Raw genomic sequence first — 24,865 nt, 5'->3', positions numbered from 1 at the left:
GTAAAGTTTTCTTAATAGAAGACAAACATTTATGTTGACATTAATTTTAAACTGAGCCCATATCCACTGCTAAGTCCAGATGATGAAGCCAATGCTCTTCTATCTGGAGGGTACGAGCTACAGAGATAACCCTTATCCTGGACTCCAGGATTCTCCTAGCCCAATGGTCACTGGAGATGGTCTGTCCCTACCCACTAGCAAGTGTACACAGGGGTTTTCAGGCACACATAATGAAAAGGACTTTGAGTGGAGGAGTAGGTTCTCAGAATTACCAGAACACTACATAGCTTTTCTTACTTTTCTCTAGCAGAGTTGCAAACCAGGCTAAACAGCTCTAACGATAGAAGAAGGCCATAGCTATGTGAAAAGAGGGTGCATGGAGAGGGGGAAATTGACACTCCTCCCCATGCAAACCCCATGCTAAATAAAAAGGCCGGGACCAAGCAAACAGCTCCTTCCCCTCCTTTGTTCCAAGAAGGAAGAGAATCAGCCTAAGCGAGAAGGAAATAAACTGCTCAGTTTTTGGAGGTCAGTAGGGCACCACTTACTGAATTGAAAGAGGTAATTTATTAGGCTGTACTCAAATGGCCTAATAGAATTAGAGAACCTCCTAAAGTCTGCAAATTGCTCCCTTCTCATCAGTCCGATCAGGCCTACTATGTTAGAAATTTTTAGAGCCTAAATCTCTTTAATAACAATAATTTGTTCTCATGCTCTATTCACAGCTTCTTTTTACCTTTGTACCTAGCAACTCAATTGTAATTCAAGTGACTCAGTTCCAGTTTAATTTCTTTTGTCTGGCTATGGCAATCATCTTAATAAAGATAAAACTTCTGAGTATTCATATATCTTTTGATCCAGTCAAACCTCGTCCAAGTGAACCCACCCCAATCATTCCTCCAGTCACAAAGAAAATACTGATGAAACTCTAGCTAGTGATAATCAATGATCAATGAATTTAAAAGCTTGAAAGGGAAGTGTAGATTAAAAAAAAAGTCCCCTCTACACAAAGAGACTGAACTCAATGCCCAATACACTTTTTTAGCCTATGACAAGTTACAGGGTTCCACCTTAATGTAACTAGTATTTAATTGAATAGTAACATCAAAGGTTTAATGGTAAATGCAGGACCATTTGCACCTATGGATTACTATGTAATTACAATTAGCAGATCCAAAAGCAATTACCATGCATTGCCATTCAGAAGACAGAAATAATCATGTATTTATCCTTCAATGACATACTCCTTACTCAGTAATTATCCTTCCACTAGTTGGTAATTCTCATGTAATTAAAAAGTCCACAGATTGAGTGTAGTTGCATGCTATTTGTGTGCTGAAATTTAAAGCCTGGCTTGAATTGTTTCTAATACTCTTTGGCAAATCAGAAGCAGTGGCATTATGATGATTCTCCACACTGAGCAGGCCCAGCTTCCCTGACACATCAGTTTTTAATGTATGACTACTGCTCTCGGCCTAGTTCAGGTTCTCAAAAACCAAGGCCATGTTTCTCTTGGCAAAGTGAAATGGAGAACAAGGTAATCGTTCCTTAAACTCAGTATTTCTGACGAGTGGAAAAACAATGAACCATCTTGTCAATAATAAGAGAGTTTTGCCTAAATTATTTCAATAAATTGTTTCAAGTCTTCACATGCCATCAGAGCCACCATTAATGTTATCCACTACAAACTGTCAACATGTCAGTCAATAACATCTACTAAAGGTTACTTCCCAGGAAGTTAGGGGGTGTAGGTGTATACCTATCAGTGGGCAAAAATTTAATATCAATTTTCCACTTATTGATCGTGACTTGAAAAGAGACTTGCTCTCAACATATAACAAGACAAAAAAGTCATGGGGTAGGGGAAAGATAGAAATCTCCCCAGCATCAGCAGCATTTGGACTATGATTGGAGGATGATTCTAAAAGAACTGTAGGTTATTAGAAATGGAGGGAAGCTTAAAGATCATGTCATCCAACCTCTCAGGCAATGTGGAAATTTCCTCTACAACATAGTATTGTAGGATTTAGAGCTAGAAGGGACCAAGAAGGTCATCTCACCCAACCTCTTCATTTTATAGATAAGGCTAATGAGGCCTAAAGTGGCTTACTTGCCAAAGGCCACCCAGGTAGCAAGTAACAGAAAATATCTCCACAACAAGGTCATTCAAGTCTTGGATGATTTCAGTTGTTGCGATATTTTTCCTTACAACAAAATCAAATCTTCTTTACATCAAAACCAATTATTACTGGTTTTCTCATCTGAGACTAAGTAGGATCCATCTAATTGTTCCACATAGGGCTGTACTTAGTCTAACCTTATGGTATGCCTACAGCTGACCAACTGCCACTCTATGCTTGGGTTTCCTCTGAGGCAAGAAGAAACCCGGGCTGGTTGTTCTCCAACCAGGTAAAAAGGCAATGCCAGCAGGCACAGAGTATATTTGGTACTCAACAAATCTAAAGCTGGGGGAATGTGGGAATCAGGAATGAAGCAAACCCCGAAATGTGGGCCAAAAGTTTTGTTTCCAGAATAGCTGAACATTGAACCTCCAATCCATCACATCAGCTGCTTTAGTAAAGAAACATGATCATTCACCTAGTGGCTCATTTCTCTCTTACTTAGAGATAGCAACTCCAAGTGTTAGGACATAAACTAAAGGCCAATGAAAACTGGGCACCATGAATTGGAAGTAAAGGAGGAAAGTGCCCAGGAAATGCAGAGATAAAAGAAATGAAGATATCAACTATGGCAGCATTTGACCTACAGTTGACCCTGTGTGGGGACCATGACATTTCCAAAATACACATTCACCACTCACATAGCCACCCTCATGAAGGCTCTAATCACCTCTCATCTAGACTACTGCAATAGCCTCCTACTTGGTCTCACTGTATCCACCCTATCCTCTCTTCAATCCATTCTCCGCACAGCTGCCAGAATGATATTCCTAAAGCAAAAGTCTGGCAATGTTATTCCTCCATTCAAAAAGTTTCAGTGGTTCCCTGTAAGCCTGAGGATAAAATACAAAAATATTCCATTTGACACTAAAAACCCTTTATGATCTAGCCCAAATCTGGCTTTTAAAATGAACATCATATTATTTCCCTCTCATACACTGTGTTGGCATCTAGGCGGTACAGTGGATAGAGAGCCAAATCTGGAGTTAGGAAAACTCATCATCCTAAGTTCAAATCCGACCTCAGACACTTACTGACTGTGTGGCCCTAGGCAAGTCATTTCACTCTGTTTGCCTCAGTTTCCTCATCTGTAAAATGAGCTGGAGAAGAAAATGGCAAACCACTCCAGTATCTTTCCCAAGAAAACCCCAAAAGGAATGGCAAATAATCAAACATGACTGAAATGACAGAATTTAAAAAATATAATCTATATTCTGGTCAAAGTGGACTTACTATCCCACACATGCAACATTCCCTCTCCTGCCTTTGCACAGAAGGAATAAGCATTTATATAACACCTACTATGTGCCCTGCATTGTTAAGAGCTAAAGCTCTTTTATACATGTTACCTCATTTGATCTTCACAGCAACCTTGGCAGGTGGGTCCTATTATTATCTCCATTTTAAAGTTGAAGAAACCAAGGCAAAGTGATTTACCCAGGGTAAAAGTATCTGATGCCGAATTTGAATTCAAGTCTTCCTAACTTCAGACCCAGTGCTCTATCCACTGCACTACCAACTGCCTCTAGTCTAGACTATCTCCTATATCTGAAATTCTCCCTCTCTCTCTCTCTCCTCAGCTCTGCTTCTTAGAATTCCTACCTCCATTTCACTAGTTTCTATTTAGTACCTCCCATGTACAAGTCACTGATTTGGGAAAACAAAGACAAAAATGGAAGGAACAGTCTCAGTATTCAATCAAGGAGTTTATTCAGTCTATTTAGGATAGGAAAAGAGAAATTAATTTTTAAAGGCCAACACATTGCACATCAAGACTACAAGCACAAAACTAAAAGATACATTTGAAATGTCTGGTTCTTAATTTCTCTTATTTCATTATGATTCAAACTGCCCCTTTCAGGGCAGAGTGACCAAGGCTTTATCTCAGGAAACCAAAATGTAGAGCACGCACATGCAATCCTTGAACAGGTAAAAACCCAGCTTAGCCCTGTTAGCAAGAAAGACTTAGCTAAAATAGAAAGTTCCAAGAGTGAGCTCCAATTTCTCCATTTTCTCCCGTGGTGATGGCTATGCCAGTGGTTTCTCTAGGCCCTGTGATCTCTCCCACTAGGTGGCTCAGTGAATAGAGCACTCAGATTGGAGTCAGGAAGACCTGAGTTCAAATCTTTACTCAAATACTGTGTGAGCTAGGCAAGTCACTTAACCTCTGTCTGCCTCAGTTTTCTCATCTGTAAAATTGTGGTAATAGTAGCACATAACTCCATGGGTTGTCAATGAGATTACATTTGTAAAGTGCTATACAAACTAAATACTAAAAACAAACTAAATACAACTAAATTTGTCTTGAAAAGTTGATTTGAGAGAACCTTTACGTAGTCTGTGGTACTTGTCCAGTTGCTAGAATGACAAATTATGGTTCTATAAGGTAAGGAGAGTAAAATGCCCTAGCAGGGAAGACTTGTTGGCAAAATATTAAGGATCTATTTTAGACTTCCACTATTGGCCAGCATCATTTATTTTCACTAGATTCTACTTTTCATTAAAATAACTGGGGTTTGTCATTGAATAATAATTTGCATCTTATGAGAGTCATTCTATACTTCCAAGTAACCATACCAGAATTCACTGCTTGTTACTGTGCACATAGTAGGGGTTCAGTAAAGATTGGTTTAATGTTCAAAACTAAGACATGATCACCGTTCATAATTCTATGAAAATATATGTATTTGTTAATGCTCCTTCCATGCTTTGGTTATTCAACCATTTTGTCTCAAGCCATAATATATGCCAATATGCCTTGAAGAATATATGTTCCTAAAAGTTCTTTTATGAATTCAATTTTTACAAATCAAATTGCATTTTAGATTTACTAAAGTTACTTGCTTTAAAAAAATCCTATTGGTAAGTACATTATTATCCTCTAATTTATCTTTTTTTGTGGGGTTTTTTGTTGTTGTTGTTGTTTTTGGCTAGGCAATGGGGTTAAGTGACTTGCCCAGGGTCACCCAGCTAGTGAGTGTTATGTGTCTGAGGTCAGATTTGAACTCAGGTCTTCCTGACTTCAGGGCTGGTGCTCTATCCACTGCACCACTAGCTGCCCCTTATCTTTTCTTTAAACCCAGATTTTCATCTATTGAAAACGATCCCCTCTGGGTTCTCATAACACTTTATTTGCATTTCTTGTATACATTTATATTCCCATTTATATTGTGGCTAATTGTGCTATCTTCCTTACTAAACTGTAAGCATTTTGGGGGGAAGGAACACAATTTTGTGTTTCCCTCATAGTCCTATCTTAAACTACACATAATACATTTAATTTACTTGTACTCACATCCCTAAATATCATGCTTGTTTTTCCAGGTATCCTCTCGTACAAGGATGGGGAACCTGCAGCTTCGAGGCCACATGTGGCCCTCTGAGTCCTCAAGTGCGGCCCTTTGACTGAATCCAAATTTCACAGAACAAATCCCCTTAATAAAAGGATTTGTTCTGTAAAACTTGGACTCAGTTGAAAGGCAGCATCCAAGGATCTAAAAGGCCACATGTGGCCTCAAGGGTGTAATCCCCATCCCTGCTCTTGTAGTTGTATAGTATGGTATATTTTACAAATTTTCAGTTATTATACTAGTAGGGTTTTTGGTAAACTTCCCTTAAATCATAACAGCCTCTATTACCATCTAAAAACATATAGATTCCTCAATTTTTACATTTTCCCCAAGTTTTCACATAATAAAATATGGAGGTCCAGAGGAGCCTCCAATAATTTAAATAATGAAGTCATCTTCATACGAAAGGAGCCCAGATTCATTAAAGATCCCTAGCCTCAAGGAGACAAAGGTACTACTTCTGGGATCAATGAATGAATAAATGAATGATAAACCATTTATTAAGCACTTATGTGCCAAACACTGTACCAAGCACTGTAGATAAAAATTAAAAAGCAAGACAGTCCCTGACTCTCAAGAAGTTCGTATTTTATGCAGTCAGGGTAGATGATCCATGATAGAAGGTTCAGCTACAAAAGGAAAGACCCAGACATCCTAAGAGGTCAGCAGTGCATCAGATAGCAAAGGCCACCCTTCTCTCAGTGACCCTAGGTATTCTCAATTCTTCATTCTTTCTCATCCCCCACCCTCAGTGGTCAAGTTTGGCTGTGTCCACTTTCTAATATCTCTTGTAGACTCCTTGAATCCTCTGATACAGCCCCTAACTCTGGGGCAGATCCTCCTCACTTCATTCTCAGACAATTGCTATGGCCTGCTGGTTGCTCTCCCTGCCTGAAATCTCTCTCCACTCGAATCCACCCTCCAATTGACTATCAAATTGATTTTCCTAAAATGCAGTTCTGATCATATCCCTCTCTATGCAATCAACCTTGTGACTTGCTATCACCTTCATGATAAAATATAAAATCCTTTGATTGACTTTCAAAGCCCTTCATAACTTGGCCCCACCCTTACCTTTCCAGGCTTCTTATACCTTGCTCCTCCCCACTAGCAATCTGGTGACACTGAGGCCCCTTGCTTTTCAGGATATTCTACCTGCCAAATGAGCTTTTTTATAGTCTGTCCTCCATGACTGGAGCACTTTTTTCTCCCTTTTGGCTTCTCTGACTTCTAAGTCTCAGCTAAAGTCCCATCTTTTTCAAGAAGCCTTTTCCAGTCTTCTTTAATATTAGTTTCTTCCCTCTGGAATTACCTCTCCTCTTATCCTTGTATATAGCTTATTTGTACATAGTTGTTTTCTCCCCATTAGACCATGAGCTCATTGAGAACAGGGACTTTTTTTGCCTTTCTTTGTATCCACTTCGCACAGAACCTGGTACATAGTAGGTACTTAATAAATTCTACCTGACAGGGATTCTTTAAGTGCATCAATAGGTCAGATGGCAGCGACAGGGATCTTGGAGAAACAGGGCAAATGTCAAGGCCCAAAGGATCTTAAGATGCAGCAGCAAGGCAGATGGTAAGGCCTGATGGTCTTCTAACAGTATGATAGTTAACTCATCCAAGAATTGTAAGTATCCACATGTGCTGTTGGAATTGGGGAGGGGAAGGGGAGAGAGAAATAAAGCCTAGAAGGACTAGCTCACCCCCATTGGGAAGCAGAGGGTAGGTCTTGCCTAGTACCTAGTAGAGTACTAGTACCTAGTGTTAGTACCTAGTAGCGCCTTCCTAAAGAGATGGTGATGGGGGGTTGGGTGGGGTGAAGAGGTCCAGCCAAAAGGAGGAAAGCAAAAGAGAATAGCAACTGGAATATTGTAACAGAAAGATCCCCCAGTGAGGGTTATTCCCACCTGACATGCTCTATTTACCATTCAAAATATCTTCAAACCTGGCTTCTTCCTATACTTCTAATCTTCTCACATATTACTCTCCTCCATATATTCTATAGTCCAGCCATACAGGCCAACTTGTTCTTCCTCACTTACTATGCCCTAGTTATCCTTACTGTGCCTTTGTACTGACTTCCTTCCTTTTCTGGAATCCTCTCTTCACCTCCACCTTCCATATTGGAGTCCCTGCCTGTCTGCCAGACTCAGCTCAAATATCACCTTCTTTAGGAGACCTGCAGCCCCCGACTGCTGCAGCCATCCTCCCAAAGATTTAGGCATATGTATCTTACATATACACCTATTTAAATACCTGTTGTCTCCCCTATTCAAATGCCTATATGCTCAGACCCAGGACCCTGGAAGGTGGAGGACTTCGATCAGTTAGTAATTCCTTTACAATTTGTTTGGCAAAATATATTCTCTTGTAATCACGCACTATACATTCTAGAGGCACCGGAATAAAATCTGTCCCCTGAAGTCAACATTCATTTGCCCACCTTTCTGCATTCATTCAATCCACATCCTATGCTTAGAAGGATCTCTTTCCTCATCTCTGGATCTCCAAAGTCTTATCTACTTATCTTCTTTCAAGATTCAGTTCAAGTGTCATTTCAAGTATACAGTGTTTAACACAGTGCCTGGCACAAAGTAGGTGCTTAATAAATGCTTATTGTTAACTTCTATGGGGCCTTCCCTAACTGTCAAGTTCAAAATTGTGTGTTCTCATTCTGTGTGTTTATCTCTCAGTCTGTGTTCCCCTCCCTCTCTCTCTGTAACTGTCTCTATACCTCTCTGTGTTTGCGTGCCTGTCTCTCTCTCTCTGTGGCAATCTCTCTGTCTCTGTGTGTATATCTGTCTGTGTGTCTGTCTCTCTCAGTCTGCAGCAAACTGCAGTTTGCGGCAGTCTCTGTCTTTCTATGTATCTGTCCCTCTGTCAATCTGTGGGGGGGGGGGGGGGGGGGGGGGGGGAGTGGATCTATGTGTATTTCTTTCTCTGTGTTGGTTGTCTGCAGGTAACCATTTCTCTCTGGGTGTCTCTGTATATGTATGTCTCTGTGCATCTCTCCATCTCTGTCTCCCTTTGCCCACTCACTGGGATTACCTTGTTTTTCCCTATGTACATATATGTTCCAGACTTCCAAGAGAATGCAAGTTCTTTGAGGTCAAGGACTTTCATTTTTGCTATTATACCCCTATTTAGCATTACACCTTTTATGTATTACATGTTTAATCAATGTTGCAGAATTAAATTCAACTGAGTCTAAAATTAGGATATTTCTTTAATTTGCAAAAGTCTTCTTATACATCAAATAAGCCAGGCTTACTAACTCCCATCTAATGATTATTCTCTGACTCAGTTCCTATATAAAATTAAAGTCATCAGTCTAGACAAAGGGTACTATAGACCTTGGGGAACTTCCAGATATTATAAAATCTCTTCCTTTAATCCCTTTAAAATGCATTAACATTGGATCGTGCAAAGAGTAGGAAAACCTGGTAAAGATGCACTCATAGCTCACCATTATTTCAGAGTTTAACATCACTCTATTGGAATTTAGATGACTTTGATAGCCTATAGCCTTATTTTTCAAAAGGAACTAATTTCAGTGCTTATCAAAGATGAATGATTTCATCATGTGGCAGAAAGAGGATGAAGTTCTTAATCTTGACTCACACAATGTATAGCCAATAATCTAGCCATGATAGTAGCTACCTTGGGGCTAGTTTTATGGAAGTAAAGCAAGAAACAAAGATAAGTTTTCAATTAATTCATAGCTACTAACTTTATTATTACAATTAAAAATAAAGCATTTTTTAAAAGTATAAATATTTTATGAAAAGTAAGGGTCAGGGTGAGGGGCATTAAAAGCTAGTGTATGAGAACCATAACCCAAGGTAGTCCTGGATGTCTCATACTGTGGGTTTATAACAGAACATACTGAGAATGTGTTGGCACAGCTCAGATTATTGAATAGTAGGAAGGTTTATTGTATGAAATGTTTTAAGCTAGCTCTGCTACTTATAATACTAACAATAATGCATACTGAGAGTTTGATTGTAGTTAATTCATAAGAGCTGTGATTAATGTTATAAAAGGGTCACAAATCAGAGCCAAAGAATAAAAGAGAAACTATTCATGGATACTAATAAATTGCTCTATGAAGGCTTGGCCACCCTTGCAGGTAATGATGTCACAAAATGATGAAAGAATCGTTAAGGAGCCAGCAAAGTGGCCCTGCTTGGCTAATGTACTGATCATTGCATCACACTTGGCCAGAAGCCTCTTAAAGGCAACGGAGATGGAAGGAAGGCAAAGGAGTCCAAGACTGCATGCAGGCTGCACCTCACCTTCCCTTCTCTAAGGCCAGACTTTCAGAGAGGGAAACTAACAACGATTAGTCTCATATATGGGGATTGCCCTTACGAAGGGCAATGTTGATTTATAAACAAGCTTTTTTTTTCCTTTGAAGACTTATTTTTTCTAAGTATAAGAAAAAAAGAAAAAAATTTTAAAGATAAATGCAGCAAGATATAGAGAGAGACAGAGAGAAAATAATAATAGCTAATATATAGTACTTACACTGCCTCAGGGACTGTGCTAAGTGCTTTACAATTATTACTTCATTTTATCTCGTAACAACTAGGGGAGATAGTTGCCATTATTATACCCATTTTATAGATGAGGAAAGTGAGGCAAACAGAGGTTAAATGACTTGCCCAGAGTCACCTAGATAGTAAAGTATCTAAGGCCAAATTTGAACTCTCCATACCCTATGTTCTAATCCAATTTTTTTACTTAGCCTTCATCACTGAATGGGTGTTACCTTAGTCAAATTGAGACCTGGTAAAGACCCTAGCTTTAAAAGGCTAAGGTCTCCCACTGGGAGATGGCATCCTGGGCCATCTCCAGTCATCCTGATCTATATGCGGCCACTGGACCCAGATGGCTCTGGAGGAGAAAGTGAGGCTAGTGACTGCACAGCCCTCCCTCACTTAAATCCAATTCAACAACAACAACAATTCTCTATCCATTGAGCTATCTAGCTGTCTAGATGCAGATGGATATAGAGACAAAAGATTGGAGAAACAGAAAAAGAATAGAAAAGGAAGAGAGATGAAGAGAGATGAAATGAAGACAGAGAGGGAGGTAAAGAGAGGAAGAAAGAGGGAAAAGCAGGGGAGAAAGAAGGGAGGGAAGGAAAGGGGGAAAGTTAGAAGGGGAAGGAAAGGGAGATAGAGGGGAGGAAAGGATTAAGGAAAGGGAAGGATTAAGAGAAGGGAAGGATTTAGAGAAGGGAAAGGAAGGTAAAACAATGTGAAGAAGGGAGAGGGCAAGAGAAAGGGAGGGAGAGGGCAAGAGGGAGGGAAGAGTGGAGGGAAAGAGAAAGAAACCTGGGGAAATGGAGATAGAGGGAGAAATCTAATGCTTTGAAATAATTCAAATACGATAAGTACTATAAAACACTGAATTTTGTTTTTTACTCCCTTCCCTACCAAATGGGCATAGCAAATCAATTTAGGATTTCTTTGTCTAGTTCAGTAATCTCTAAAATGGGTCCAGTGAACATCTCATCTATTCTTTCAACTATTCTTACTTCTTTACTATAATCAAACCAAAAGAATTTATTAAAAACTCTTAAGATGATGCCTTATTAATGAGTGAATATTTGTTTTACATTTTCTATAATATGCAGACCAGCTAAACGTAAAGTGTTTAAAATTCCAAAAGCAAAAGAATGGGTCAATGTTCTTTGTCCTGTGTATTATGTACTCTCCATTGTCTTACATTAACATAACATTGCATTAAGGAAAGCCACCAAGAACCCCATCAGTAATGAGAATTTATTTGTGAGTGGAGAAGAGTTTTGGTTTATCTTAGAAGTGGGTCTAGTTTTGGAAACTGTTTAGATTTAGGTGTTGGAGAAGGAAAGTAGGTAAAGGTAAGAGACCTGGATGGAAAGAGTGAAGGTTGATTTGAGTTATTTTGACTATACCCAGAGTGATTTAATTCATTTTTCTGGCTGTTAGTCAAAGCATAGTCTACTAGACCATAATGTTTTACAATTTTCTGAGGTAAATAAGTTTAACTTTTGAGAAAAATACCTCCAGAATATAGATAATAACACATGTATTCTGCTGAGTTCTACCCCTTTTTCCCCTCTTCATTCATTTTCACTTCCCCTGAAAACACTTTCTCTTAAGAACAGCAATTGCCAGGAACTGGCATATTCTCAAGGCTTACGTTTTCAACTGTTTGCCAAATGGCTGTAATATAATTCACAAAAGCCCTGTTTATTGAGTAATATTATTAATGGTTAGCAGAATACTGTGAAATTGAAGACATTCTTTTTGGATTATTTCCAGGTCTTTAAAAAGAACCACCAGTTCCAATAGGAAATGGATGGTGTATCTTAAAGCTTATTATTTTAAAAAGTGGAATAACATGGAAACTTATTCTTGTCTCAGTCAAGTGTCCTTAGCCATGATAGGCCCCAAAGGCATAGTGTTAGGTAGTGGTTTATATGAACAACCAAAAGACAAACAGATAAGTGATTATAATTATTAAGGTCGTAGTTCATGCTAATATTTTTTAATAGGAAATAAACCCAAGAATGATCTGTGATTTTTTTCAACCATGGAATTCTGTCCACCAACACAGGTTGCAATCAAGCTATTACTTTATACATATATAGTAGGGAACTGACAGAGGTATATAGATGTTAAATTATTTGCTAAGTGTTAGTAATTGTCCAAGGTGAGATCTGAACACAGGACTTCTGCATCCAACCCCAGCACTAGTCCCCACACCAGTCAGTCAATAAATATTTATTATAGGCTTACTAAGTGTCAGGCATTGTACTAAAGTGCCAAGGATACGAAGAAAGGCAGATACATTATTCGACTCGAGTTTACACTCAAATAGAGAAGATGTTAAAAACTAAACACATACAAGATACAGACAGAGTAGGTGGAAGGTAGTTCCATAGAGAAGATACTAGAAACTGAAGGGATGAGAAAACAATGAAAAATTTCCTGCAAAACGTGGTATTTGGGCTGAGTCTTAAAAGAAGTTAAGAAGACAAAAAAATTTCCAGATATGAAGAACCCATAATTGCAAAGGCATGGAGTCCCTCTCTCTCTCTCTCCCTGAGTCTCTCTCTGAGTCTCTCTTTCTGAGTCTCTGAGTCTTTCTTTCTGAGTTTCTCTCTGAGTCTCTCTCTGAGTTTCTCTCTGAGTCTCTCTCTGAGTCTCTCTTTCTGAGTCTCTCTCTGAGTCTCTCTCTCTCTCTCCCGAGTGTCTCTCTCTGTCTCCCTCCCTCTCATGAAGAAATACAGTCTTTATATGATATATAGCACAGCACTGATTCAAGGTTATGGTTTATCTACTTCCCCAACATATAGTCTACCTTCTGCTCTTTACTCATAACCATCATTCTAATTAAGACCTTCAACAGCACTATTTATTGTAACAGCTTCCTAACTGAAGTTCTGGCTTCCAGTCACTCCCTCCTCAAACTCATTCTCTGCACAGCTGCCAGAATAATCTTCCTAAAGCACATCTGACGATGTCACTCTCACGCTTAAGAGCCTTCCATAGTTCCCTATTGCTTCCAGGATAAATGACAAACTCCTCAGTTTAGCATTTGAAGTTTTGTTTTGTTTTTTTTTTTAAATCTGACCCTGACCTGCCTCGCCAGGCTTATTTCATATTACTTGCTCCTTTTCCTGTGCTCTCCTTTCCAACCAAACTGGCCTATTTGCTATTCTCTAAACTTTGGCTTCCGTCTCCACACCTTTGTCTTTGAATAACCTGGCTCCATTTTGAAAATGCATGTCCTTGGCACCTCTTCGAATTCCTAACTTTCTTCAAGGTGACCTCTTTCAGGAGCCTTTCTTGATTTCCTTGTAGTCACAGTGCTCTCCCTCTCTTCCAATTATCAGGGCTACATTTTTCTGTGTAAATCTTTTAATTCCCTTCACCCTCATGGAAGATGAAAGCTCCTTGAAGGCAAGAATTGTTTATCACTTTATATATACCCATCTCCTAGCACTGGACTTTGTAGATAGCAGGCACTCAATAAATGCTTCTTGGATTGGATCTCACGAATTAAAACAGCATTTTCTTAATGATTTCTCATATAAACCTATGTAGTATACTAAATTTATTTTCCTTTTTTAAATTTCTTTTATCTTATGGCACATGTTATAGTAGTATCTTCTACTAAGGCCCTATTCCAATGTTTCATTATGGGGTAGAGCTGATCCTGCCTTCTCAAAGTCATTCTCCAATAGCTGAACAAATGATAGCATAGGAATTTAGTGATATACTACCATGATGTGAAAAACAATGAAAAGGACAATTTGAGAGAAACCTGGGAAGACTTGTATGATGTGATGCAGAGTGAAGCAAGTAGAACCAAGAGAAAAAATTATACTGCAATGATAACTTAGTAAAAATGAAGAACTTTGAGAGACTTAAAAACTCTGATCAGTGCAATGACTAACCAGGACTTGAGAAGGTAGATGAAGAAGGATGGCACTAACCTTTGGTGAAGAAGTAATGGAATAAATATGAAGAATAAGAGATGTTCGGTCAATGTGGGAATTTGTTTTTCTTTTTTTTTTTTTACTATACATATTTATGTCAAGGCTTTGTTTTTACCTTTTTTTCCACAATTGCAGTATGGAGGGGAGTTGGAAAGGAGAGAAAATACATTCTTATTAATTGACAAATTAATTTTTAACAACTGAAAAATCTAAACTCAGAGTTTCCATGATTTTGAAAAGTCTGAGCACTGGACTAGAGCTATATAGTCATTTAATGACCAGCTTAAGTTGAGAAAGGCTCATCACCAGAAGTTGATAAAGCAAATCAAGCAGGCAACAGGTATCTACTAATAAGTCCATAAGTATTTGTTATTTACTAAATCCTTACTATGTAGTATTGTTGGTATGTTAGGAAAAAGAAACGGAATTTAAAGAAAACTTGAATTAGAAAAAAAATCATCAGTAAGAGTACATTCTTCCATAGGGAGAAAATCAAAATTATCAACTTAATCAACTAAGATATACTACACAAATAGAAGTGAGACAGGAATGACTGACTAGATACCACTATGAGACAATGTGATCTGGGAGTCAGAGAGGGCAACAAGGTAAATATGTCATCATCATAGTAGTGCTATTTTAAAAGCTAATACAACAATGAACTTTAATAACAGAAGTATGGGATGCATGGTGTATCTATAGCCTTCTGTTACATCTGCATTAAGACTGTTAAGATGTCATGAAACATGAGTAAGGCTCTATATTTTATTTGCCTTCAAGCAATACAGTCTAGGGGCAGCTAGGTGGGACAGTGGATAGAGCACTGGGCTTGGAATCAGGAAGACTCATCTTCATGAGTTCAAATCCAACCTCAGACATTTACTAGCTCTGTGACCCTGGGCAAGACACTTAATTCTGTTTGCCTCAGTTACCTCATCTGTGAAATGACCTGGAGAAGGAAATAGCAAACCACTCCAGTGTCTTCGCCAAGAAAACCCCAGTTGAGGTCACAAAGAATCAGATATAACTGGAAAATGACTTAACAACAAAAAAAAAAGTCTAGTTGTTAGCTGAAGTGAATAAAAGAGTAACAGGCAAAACAATACCATCCCTGATGACAGAAATGGGGTAACTTTTTAAGGAAAATATTATCAACCATTAGGCAATGATATCTTACACAATTCTCAAATGGTTCCATGCATTACAAATAACAGTAGTATGAACTTGAGCCATAAAAGATTATGATCAATAAATGTGTGTATATGTACTTAAATACTTGTGGAAACTGCATTCCTGTAGCTACTGTATTTAGGTATAAATAGAACAGACAACTATCTGTCTTGATAGTTCTGTTAGAGTACTCCTTAGAGAAAGAGAGAGACATAAAAGCCAAATTACTTGATAAGATAAATTCCAATTCTAGGATTCTAACCAGTGAGCCAAATGTTCATATCATTATATCACCTAGGCATTGAACAAGAGACCTACCTATAAATGTTCTAAGATGAATAATTTTCCACAAAACTATAGCAATACAAGGGACTCTTTTAGTGTTTGATTATCCCTAATAGGTCTCTTCTTAATATCATAAGATTCAAAACCTAACCCAAGCTCCTCATTTTACAAATTTGAGAAGTAAGGCCAAGACAGGTTGTTACAACAATAGCGAGTAGAAGAGACAGTATTTGAACTTAGATCTTTCTGACAACACATGCAGTACTCTTGCCTCCAAATCATGCTCCCTGAGACCAGTGAAAAGAAATCTGATTTTATGACCTTAAGAATGTCTCCTATTTCCCTTTTTAGAATTTTTATCCCTACTGCAGCAAAGAGACAATGGGAAGAGTAAACTACATCTAAGTTATATTTGTGCCCTATCTTCCCAACTATATTACAAGCTCCTTGAGGGTAGGGACCGGGCTTTTTTTCTTGCTTTAGTGCTTAGTTCAAAGCCTTAAAAAACATTGGGATGAGGAGGAAGAGGAGGAGGAGGAGGAAGAAGAAAAAGAGGAGGAGGACAACATGCTCAGAAAGGACTCCATACCTACCACTATGGAATGACAGGGGTTAATGATATGATTGTCAATTGAGTCTTCATAATTTTTTGAATAAACACAATACAATTTCATTTAAATTTTATATAATGAGCAAAACAAGTAAAATGATTTTTACAAAGCAACTTTTGCCTGAAAAAAATTACCTTATGGTTCTCTTTGCATACTTAGAATCACTGGTTTCTTAGCAAAGAAACTTTTTAAGGGCAAGAACCATTCCTATCTTTTGTTTAATTCTGTCTAGGCCTTATGATAAGGCCATGCTTATCTGTACACACACAGGTAACAGTCTTAAAAACAAACAAAAAAAGATGATGGCAATAAGGCAGACAACAAAAAGAGAAATTCATTCAGATTTTAGTTCCAGTGGAACCTGCTTTGAATTCATTAAAACAATAAAATGTTTAACATAGCAAACAAATTTATAGATATTTTGTTTTTCTTTTGGTAACCCTTATTTTTTTTTTCTCTACAAAATGTTCAAGAAATCAAGGGAATAAAAAAATGTAAATGGTTTTGAAATTTTAAAATATTTCAATAAAAAAGTTCTACCTTTGGCATTCATATGCCAATTATTTTCACTTATACTAAAATACAAAGGAAAATGTGTTGAATTTCTATTAGAAATGAACTAAACCATAGAGATCATTTTTTTCCCATAAGAGAAAACTCACATTCCGTCCTTCGGTGTAGCTTTCCTGAGAGCAGAAGCATCGATAAGGTTTGCTAGCCATGTCACAATCACTGGCATGGCCATGACAATTACATCTGTGAATAGAAACATTAGATGATTGCCAATAAAAATCAACATTACTTTCAATCTGGCTCAAGCTCTGCCTATGTACCCACATAGTGAATTGAATGAATGCCATACAAAAAGAAACCTCCAAATTACAGTTCTCAAATTATCTCAATATTTGGCAAATGTGCCAATTGTCTACTTCACTTTGTATGGGAAGATAGAAAACATAGGGTCAGGTGAGGGCAGTTTATTCTGTTATTAAGTTATTAAAATTTCAAAAATGTTATGTTTATATTTACTATACATACATACATAGGATCTGTTTTTGGCCGTGTAGGGAAGTCTCACTATGAGAAGTCCTGCCACTGATATAGGTTGCCACTTAATAGTTAAATCCTGAGAAGCCACCCGAAGCAAAGGCAGGCTTAGTGACTTGACTAGACTTTCTCCAACTGGGAAGTATCAAAGACTGGATTTTAACTCAATTATTCCTGACTCCAAACCAAGACTCTATAAACGTACACTGTCATGCAGCCTGCCCCCTCCTTTCCCCCTTTTTCATTCTCTCTCCTTATCCCTCTCTCCTTATCCCCCTCCTCTTCTTCTCTAGAGCATATAGCTATATATGATATATCTAGATATAGACATTATATATATTAAACTTAGGGGATAGTAGGGTGGTGGACAATTAAGGTGATAAATCAATCATTCCATTTGACTCAAATAACTAGTGAAATGCTTAAGCCCAATTCCTTTATCAAGTGAGAACATCTCTATTGAATCAATCATAAATCATACCACCACACTTAAAGTAACTATCTTAACCAGGTGAGAATACATCTGTTGAAATCATTCAATTGAATTGTACTTCATATGAGTAGTCTCCACACTTACATGTATGTGCGTATGTGTGCATATACATATTAGATATCAAATTCAATAATAACATTTGCTCACACTATTTATCCCATGTACCTTTGGAGATTATCCTGTTGTTAAATTTGCATATTACTTATATGGTAAAGTTATTCCTTTAACAATATTCTTTCATTAACATACATAATAATGGAACCATCCAAAGGTTATTTTTTTTCTGCCTATTTCTTCCTTTCCAAGAAAAGAAAAAATGCATAATAAACAAAAAACATACCTCCACATCAAGTTTTTTTGCAACTATTATGTTTTATTTGACACAGTAATTTGAAGTGTTATCACCCTTAATGATGCTGAGAAGGTTATAAATTTCTCAAGGCTCATCAGATTGTCCCTCTAGAGTAAAACCTGTGGTATCAAAGAAGTGTGCACCTAAGGGAGCCAAGTCTCATATTCATAGCTTGACTCCTGCTACAATTATTCCCCTTTAATTCTGCTACAACCTCTTTTAGGTCTATTGCTGCTGTCTTCCAATTAACTAAGAATTTGTACATTCGCATATTCTACTGTTGTTTGTTATTTGGTCATTTTCAGTTGCGTCTGACTCTTCATGATTCCATTTGGGGTTTTCTTGGCAAAGATACTGGAGTTATTTGCCATTTCCTTCTCCAGCTCATTTTACAGATGAGGAAACTGAGGCAAAGGGTGACGTGATTTGCTCAGGGTCACAAAACTAGTAAGTATCTGAGTCCAAATTTGAACTCGGGAAGATGAGTCTTCCCGATTCCAACTCCTATATTCTGTCCACTGTGCCACCCGGCTGCCGTACATGATCTGTTACTACTGTCTAAATTTCCAGGCCCTGAATTCAGGAAAGTATCTGTCTCTATCCTTTGAGAGCATATACCTCCAAGCGTCTCTGGTAAATAGAAAGGGGAGTTTGCTGACCTGGCTGTGCCCCCTGAACAGATCTAAAAGGAGGCTAACTTTGTTACCTTCTAGAGAACGTGTGGTCTACACCTTTCATTTAACAAAGGAGAAAGAAGAAGGCCAAAGAAAAAGTTTAATTTCCCTCAGTCACAGAGTGAGTTAGTGACACCTTCAGGAGTCAGAACTGGAATCCACGGCTTTTGGCTCTGAGTGCAGGTAGCCTGTCTGGGTGCAATGGAAGAAACTCTCAGTATCCCACAATGTCTAGCTGACTGGGAACTCTTCTTAAGAATGCCTTCCACTTTTACAATAAACTTTTAATTCCAGTGGTTTTGTGTTGGGAGGCAGGGAGGCAATTGAGGTTAAGTGACTTGCCCAGAGTCACACAGCTAGTGAGTGTTATGTGTCTGAGGACAGATCTGAACTCAGGTCCTCCTGACTCTAGGGCCGGTGCTCTATCCACTGCGCCACCCAGCTGCCCCTCTTTTTAAAAAAATATACAACTATATTTGATTTGGTTACTACAAAATAAAACGTATAGTAACTCATTTCCAAATAGAATTTATGGTGCCAAATTCATCAACACTGGACCAAACTGACTCCATAGACAAGTGATCATGTCAGAGTTGAAAACAAGTCACAAAATATTCTTGTGATGGAAAAGAGTTTCAAGGTTTCAGAAAGAAGTTTGACTTTGGCTCTTGGACCCAGAGTGTCTGGTGTCACTAGGGGTTCAAGTGTGTGAGAAGAAATTAAGTGGAGGGCAAAGAAGATGATTCAAGCAGAAACACCTGAGGAAAAGATGAGAAAAGAGAAGAAAAACAGGAAAAAAAGAGAAGAGAAAAGGAATAGCAGAAGGGAACAAACTCAAGATAAAGAAGGATGTAAAGGTTTTAAACAGGAGAAGAAGGTGAGGGAAGTTGTTGAGTCAAAGAAAGACAACTAGATATGACAAGATAAGACATTATTAAGATAAGAAAGGAAATTAGATGCTTGTCTAACTGCTAGCTGTTTAAAAGAGTGATAGTTCTAGAGTTCAAGACATGCCACAGCAGTTTACCATCACAGTATTATCAGAGAGCTTCTAGCAAAATGAATATCTAGGGCTAAGGTTAATGGGACTCCAGCCAGGTAAAATCCATGAGTTAAGTACTACCAATCTTAACTATGTCGATGCAGCCTAAACACAAACTTTCATTGAAATTACAGTTCATAATCACAAGCTAATGCAAATAATTTCAATGAATATTACCTGCCACTGATGGTAATTTCATCCACTCCGTAGTATCTATGCCTGAAGTTAACAGAAGACTCAGTCGTATGATACTGACCAAGGAGATGAATTCTTATTTGTGTGGCTTTTACAAACTCTTGGAGAGAAGGATTCTTATAGAAATTATTATATCCAGGTCGATGATTTGGTTCGGGTGTCAAAATACTAAATGTGATGTTACCACGAGAATATGGGGTGAAACTGTAGATGAAAGAAATGCAAAAAATATTTAAAAACCCCTTTTGTACTTGGCACAAAATAAAGCATGGAACCTAGAGGAAATGGTTATATAACATCAAAAGAAGCTTAAATCCTTAGCATTTAAAAACTACAAATATTCCAAATATTTCATATTCAAATCAAGTAGGAGAAAGACTTTATCTTTATTTGTCTTTATTATCTGAATAATTAAGGATTGTTATTTTTGTTTTGGCAGTCACATTCATGTGCCCGTTTATCAAGCATCATATTTTAGCAACTATTTCAGAGCCCCTACATTATTTTGTGGTCAGATCACAGGAAATTTCCATGTTTAAGTCAGGTCTTCTAGTCTTAGTTATTGGTACTTGATCTGAAAATCCAGGTTATGACATATTCTGTTCCAATGCCTCACCATTCAACAGAGATAACCATAGATCTTTAAAGGCTATAGCAATGGAGCACCCTAATTCTGGAAGATTCTATTGATCTGAAGAAGTTTCAAGTACTGCTGTTGTAAAGGACTGTGTATCTGTCATCTAAGAATCAGACAACTACATTCTATTAGGCTCATCCTCAGAAATTTGACCGCAACAACCCATAAAAACCAGCTAATAAAGTGTAGAGGAGTTGTGACCTACACCAGTGATAGGATTGCCCTTCTGGTACCCTAGAAATATATTTCTTGTAAGTATGATAAAAACCTTATCGAAAGTGTGAAAAATATGACCGGATGTTCAGACGTTGGGCTGCACAGTGCTAAATCATGGTAATGATAGAAGATATACAAATCTCCTTTGGAAAGCTCAATTTGTTGACAATATTTGCTTAGGGTCTCACCTTACAAAGGAGGGATGACACTGAGTCTTAATAGAATCTATGGCTTCTGTAACATACATAAGCTTTTCTCAAGCCATGTTTCATGGAATTCTCATGTTCCACATGATGTGGAGGGTCCATAACATTTTCTTGCTATCAAGTTTCCCCTTTGAAATATTAAATATGAAACTATATATACATCAACACTATCAGGTGTAGTATATAGTGATTATACATACATATATATATCATTTATAGTGATTTTGTATTTTGAATGTTCTTAATTTCCTTTATTTTGTGCTAAAATTCCCCAAATCCTTCTCTACTCTGGAGATATTCAATATTCCCAGGCTTCCCAGATAAAGATTAATGAATTTTTTTCATTTCTCAAAGTGTCACATGACCAAATTAGTTCAAGAGACATTCACCTAAATCATTTGTAGTTCTAGGTTAAGATCTGTTCACCAGTACCGACTAACAACAACAGCATTTATGTTGCACTACATATGCACAGTGCTAAGTGTTTTATAATTATTATCTCATTTCATCTCAAACAACCCCAGGAGGTAGATTCTATTAATACGCCCAATTTACAGTTGAGGAAACTGAGACAAATAGATTAAGTGATTGGCCCAGGGTCCCAGAGCAAGTAAGTGTCTGAGGTTGTATTTGAATTCAGGTCTTCCTGACTCCAGGTCCAGCACTCTAACCGCTTCATCACCTAACTGCCTCAATAAAATTTTTTAAAAAATACAATAAAAATAAGCCATCAACGTGTTTCTTTTATTTTTTTTCCATACTTAGGAAGTTGAAGGCAATTGACAGAGTCAGGATCTTCCAAATGGCCATTGTTTTCCATTCCAAAATCACTGCAATTTCTAGCAAAATATTGCCAGTCCTCCCAGGCTAAGTGGTCCATCTTTTTCCTTTGAATTCGTATTCCTGTTGGCTGTGGACTAAAGAACTGAAGGACAATGTAAAAAACCTGTAAAGGAAACAGCACATTAAATATTATAACAGAAATTTCTAAGTCTGATGCATCAATATAAACCAACTAAGTACCTTATATTCATCCATTATATCTCATTTCTAGTTAATGACATCAAATATTTAAGATGTGTAAGTCTATTGGTTGCATATGGTCCCTATCTTGGCTCAGTCAATAAGCATTTATTAAGCACCTACTTTGTACCTAATACTGTGCTAAGGTCTTCAAAGACAGAGGACCTTACTATAATCCAAAGACAAATGCAACACAATAAGTCCATATTTGCAATCAAAGAATATTAAGAAAGAATCAAAAGGACCTTAATACAGCCCAGCTCCCTATTTTTTCTAAATAAGGAATCTGAGGGCCAAAAACATATCCAATAAACATGAGTTAGAGGAAGAGCTAGAAACTGAACTCCAGGTATCTTAATCCCAAATCCAGTGTTCTTTCTACCAAACTAAGTATAAATACCATAAAAGTATATCTGCTGGGTATTTTTTAAAGTGGTCTTTTGGATTAAGCACTTTACTGATTTCATCTACTAGAACTTCAACCTAAATCAAACTCCCTTCAGCATTTCATAAATAATCAGATCTGAACCTATCACCGATTTGCTGAGTGACCTTGGCCAAGTCATTTTTGTCCTCTTCAAGCCTCAGTTTCCTCATTTGTAAAACACAAATCAAATCTGCCCTAGACACCACGTGGAGTTGTTAAAAAGAAGTGAGAATTACATATGATGGAAATGTTTTGTGATTATAGAGAATGTATTCATGGTCTCCATTTTCCACAATCCTTGTTCATTGAGAGGTATTCTCAGAAGCCTGTGCAGAAGCCTGAAATGAGATAGCCTTACCTGAAACACACCCTGGGTGAGTGAGGAAGTTATACAAGGGTAAAAAATCAAGTGTATCACATGTGAGTCTGACATAGGTGCCAGAGATATAAACAGTAGAATTATGGGTGGCAGCATCATGGGTAACTGGGATGTGAATAGGATGAGTAGATATAAGAGATAGAATAAAAGGAAATCCACACTGCAAAACTAACTGGCATCAACCTATCCATGACAGCCGGACTCTGGTGTTCTGTCTGAAATATATAATTAAGACTATGAGAGCCATTGCAAGAGTTTTCGGTTTTTCTTCAGGCCCCAATGAGTCAGCACTCTTTAACTTAACAATAATAACAATGATGGATAGCATTTACATAGCATTCCAGGTTTGCAAAGCCCTTTATAAATATTTCATTTTATTCTTACAACTCTTCGAGATTTTAAGAATCTGGATTTTACAGATGAGTAAACTGAAGCAGGAAGCAGTTCGGTGAATTGCCCTGGATCACATAGCTAGTAAATGCCTGAGACAGGATTTGAACTCAGTCCTTCCTGACTCGAGGTGCAGTGCTCTATCTACTGAGCCCCCTAATTTCCATGCCAGTGATGCTTACAGCATTGTAAAGAGGGTAGCTTTGGACTCTTAGTTACCAGAAGCATGCATCTGATCTCGATGTATCCCCACTATACTCTGCTGAAGATGCAGAAGAATTAAATTGGAAGTCAACTAGCACTCCTTGGAAGGCATGAGAAAGGGTAATCATCTATTCGTGGGTAGTTTGTTTACTAATTACTTGATATGATTCACTGTTATTTATTTTGTTATTCTATTATAATATACTGCGTTCTTGCCTTTGAATTCATGTCATTTGGTCTGGTCTGACATTGTGTGTTAGTGGTATGGTCTCAAGTCCTAATTCTGAATACATGATGACCTATACAAGTATTCTGACCTTGAGTGTAACGAAGACAGGGTGCTGCATGAGCCTAAAGCTTTCTATAAATATCAAGTATTCTTTTTATAATATAGGTTTTGAATATAAAACATTTCTAAAAATGAAGTCATTATATCCCTACAGAACCTTTTAATTCACAAGTTTTTTTCCTATACTTTTTTTTAATGAATCAAATGCTCATTTGCCTAATTCAATTCCCAGATGCTATTGATACAAGCAAAAAACTTCACCTAATTACCTGGTACTGTCCATTTTCCAAATCTATTGTAATCGCCACTCCATTTTCAAGCTCAGTCGTGTTTTTAAATACATGAGAAATCCATGAAGTCCCAATATCATTATCATTGATGTAAGAGAGAGGATGAGCCTCAGGATTCAGCCTCAAAACTCTATCATTGGTTGTGTCATCTGCATCATTAGGGAGGCAGTATCGCTGCACCAAAGGATGGACTCTCGGGTGGCTGACAGGACAGCGGCACTCTGTCTGGGTGTGCAAATAGAGTAATTCTCCAGAGAAAACTTCCATAATGTCTCTACGGAGACCACAGGAAAGACAGTCAGTCAAGGGCATGACAAAACAGTTCAACAAAGAATAAAACTTCAAAAAGCAGATATAAAATAGGTTACTTTTCCTATAATACTGGAATTGTTAAGTATCAATTTAACTTCAATAATTTGCCGCATATAAAAAGAAAGCAAAAATAGCTCTAGAGAAGGAAGGCAGCATGACAATATAGTATTCAGAACTAGTTAAAGTGGTGACAAAATAATGGCAATTAACTAATTTATGGCAACCTGCAGCGAGGTCACCAGTGGCATTTCCAAAAACATTATCTTTGACTCTGTTCCATTTAACATTGTCAGCAATTTTTATCAATGAGGTAACACGTCATAATAGAAAGGACATGAGAATCTGCAATCAGGAGAAATTTGGGTTCAAATCTTTACTCTGATACTTACAAATTTTATGAAGGCAGAAGTGGGCGTGATGATAAAATGTACAAATGGAAGGAATAAGCTAATCTTTAGGGAGATCACCAGCCAGTACTTAATGAGACTATGAAGGAGGCGCAGCTTCCACGAAAAAGGAGATGATGGTATCACTATTCTGCTTTTATCAAATCTCATCAGGAATACTTATTGTGTTCAGTTCTTAGGAAGGAAACT

The 24,865-nt window shown here is 37.6% G+C and overlaps 1 protein-coding gene across 1 annotated transcript in view; it reads right to left on the bottom strand.

The window, feature by feature from the left end:
- USH2A (usherin) overlaps window positions 1-24,865 on the bottom strand; it is a 944,914-nt gene that overhangs the window by 830,616 nt on the left and 89,433 nt on the right. The window contains exons 5-8 of the mRNA XM_027871555.1: window positions 23,937-24,231; window positions 21,717-21,901; window positions 19,879-20,100; window positions 16,756-16,849 (exon numbers count right to left, since the gene is read on the bottom strand). Coding sequence (XP_027727356.1) covers window positions 16,756-16,849; window positions 19,879-20,100; window positions 21,717-21,901; window positions 23,937-24,231 — 796 coding nt within the window. The remainder of the gene's footprint in view (window positions 1-16,755; window positions 16,850-19,878; window positions 20,101-21,716; window positions 21,902-23,936; window positions 24,232-24,865) is intronic.

This window comes from Vombatus ursinus, unplaced genomic scaffold (genome assembly GCF_900497805.2).
Source record: "Vombatus ursinus unplaced genomic scaffold, bare-nosed wombat genome assembly UNPS02014798.1, whole genome shotgun sequence".
NCBI classification, from domain to species: domain Eukaryota; kingdom Metazoa; phylum Chordata; class Mammalia; order Diprotodontia; family Vombatidae; genus Vombatus; species Vombatus ursinus.
This window is presented reverse-complemented; position numbering and strand designations above follow the sequence as displayed.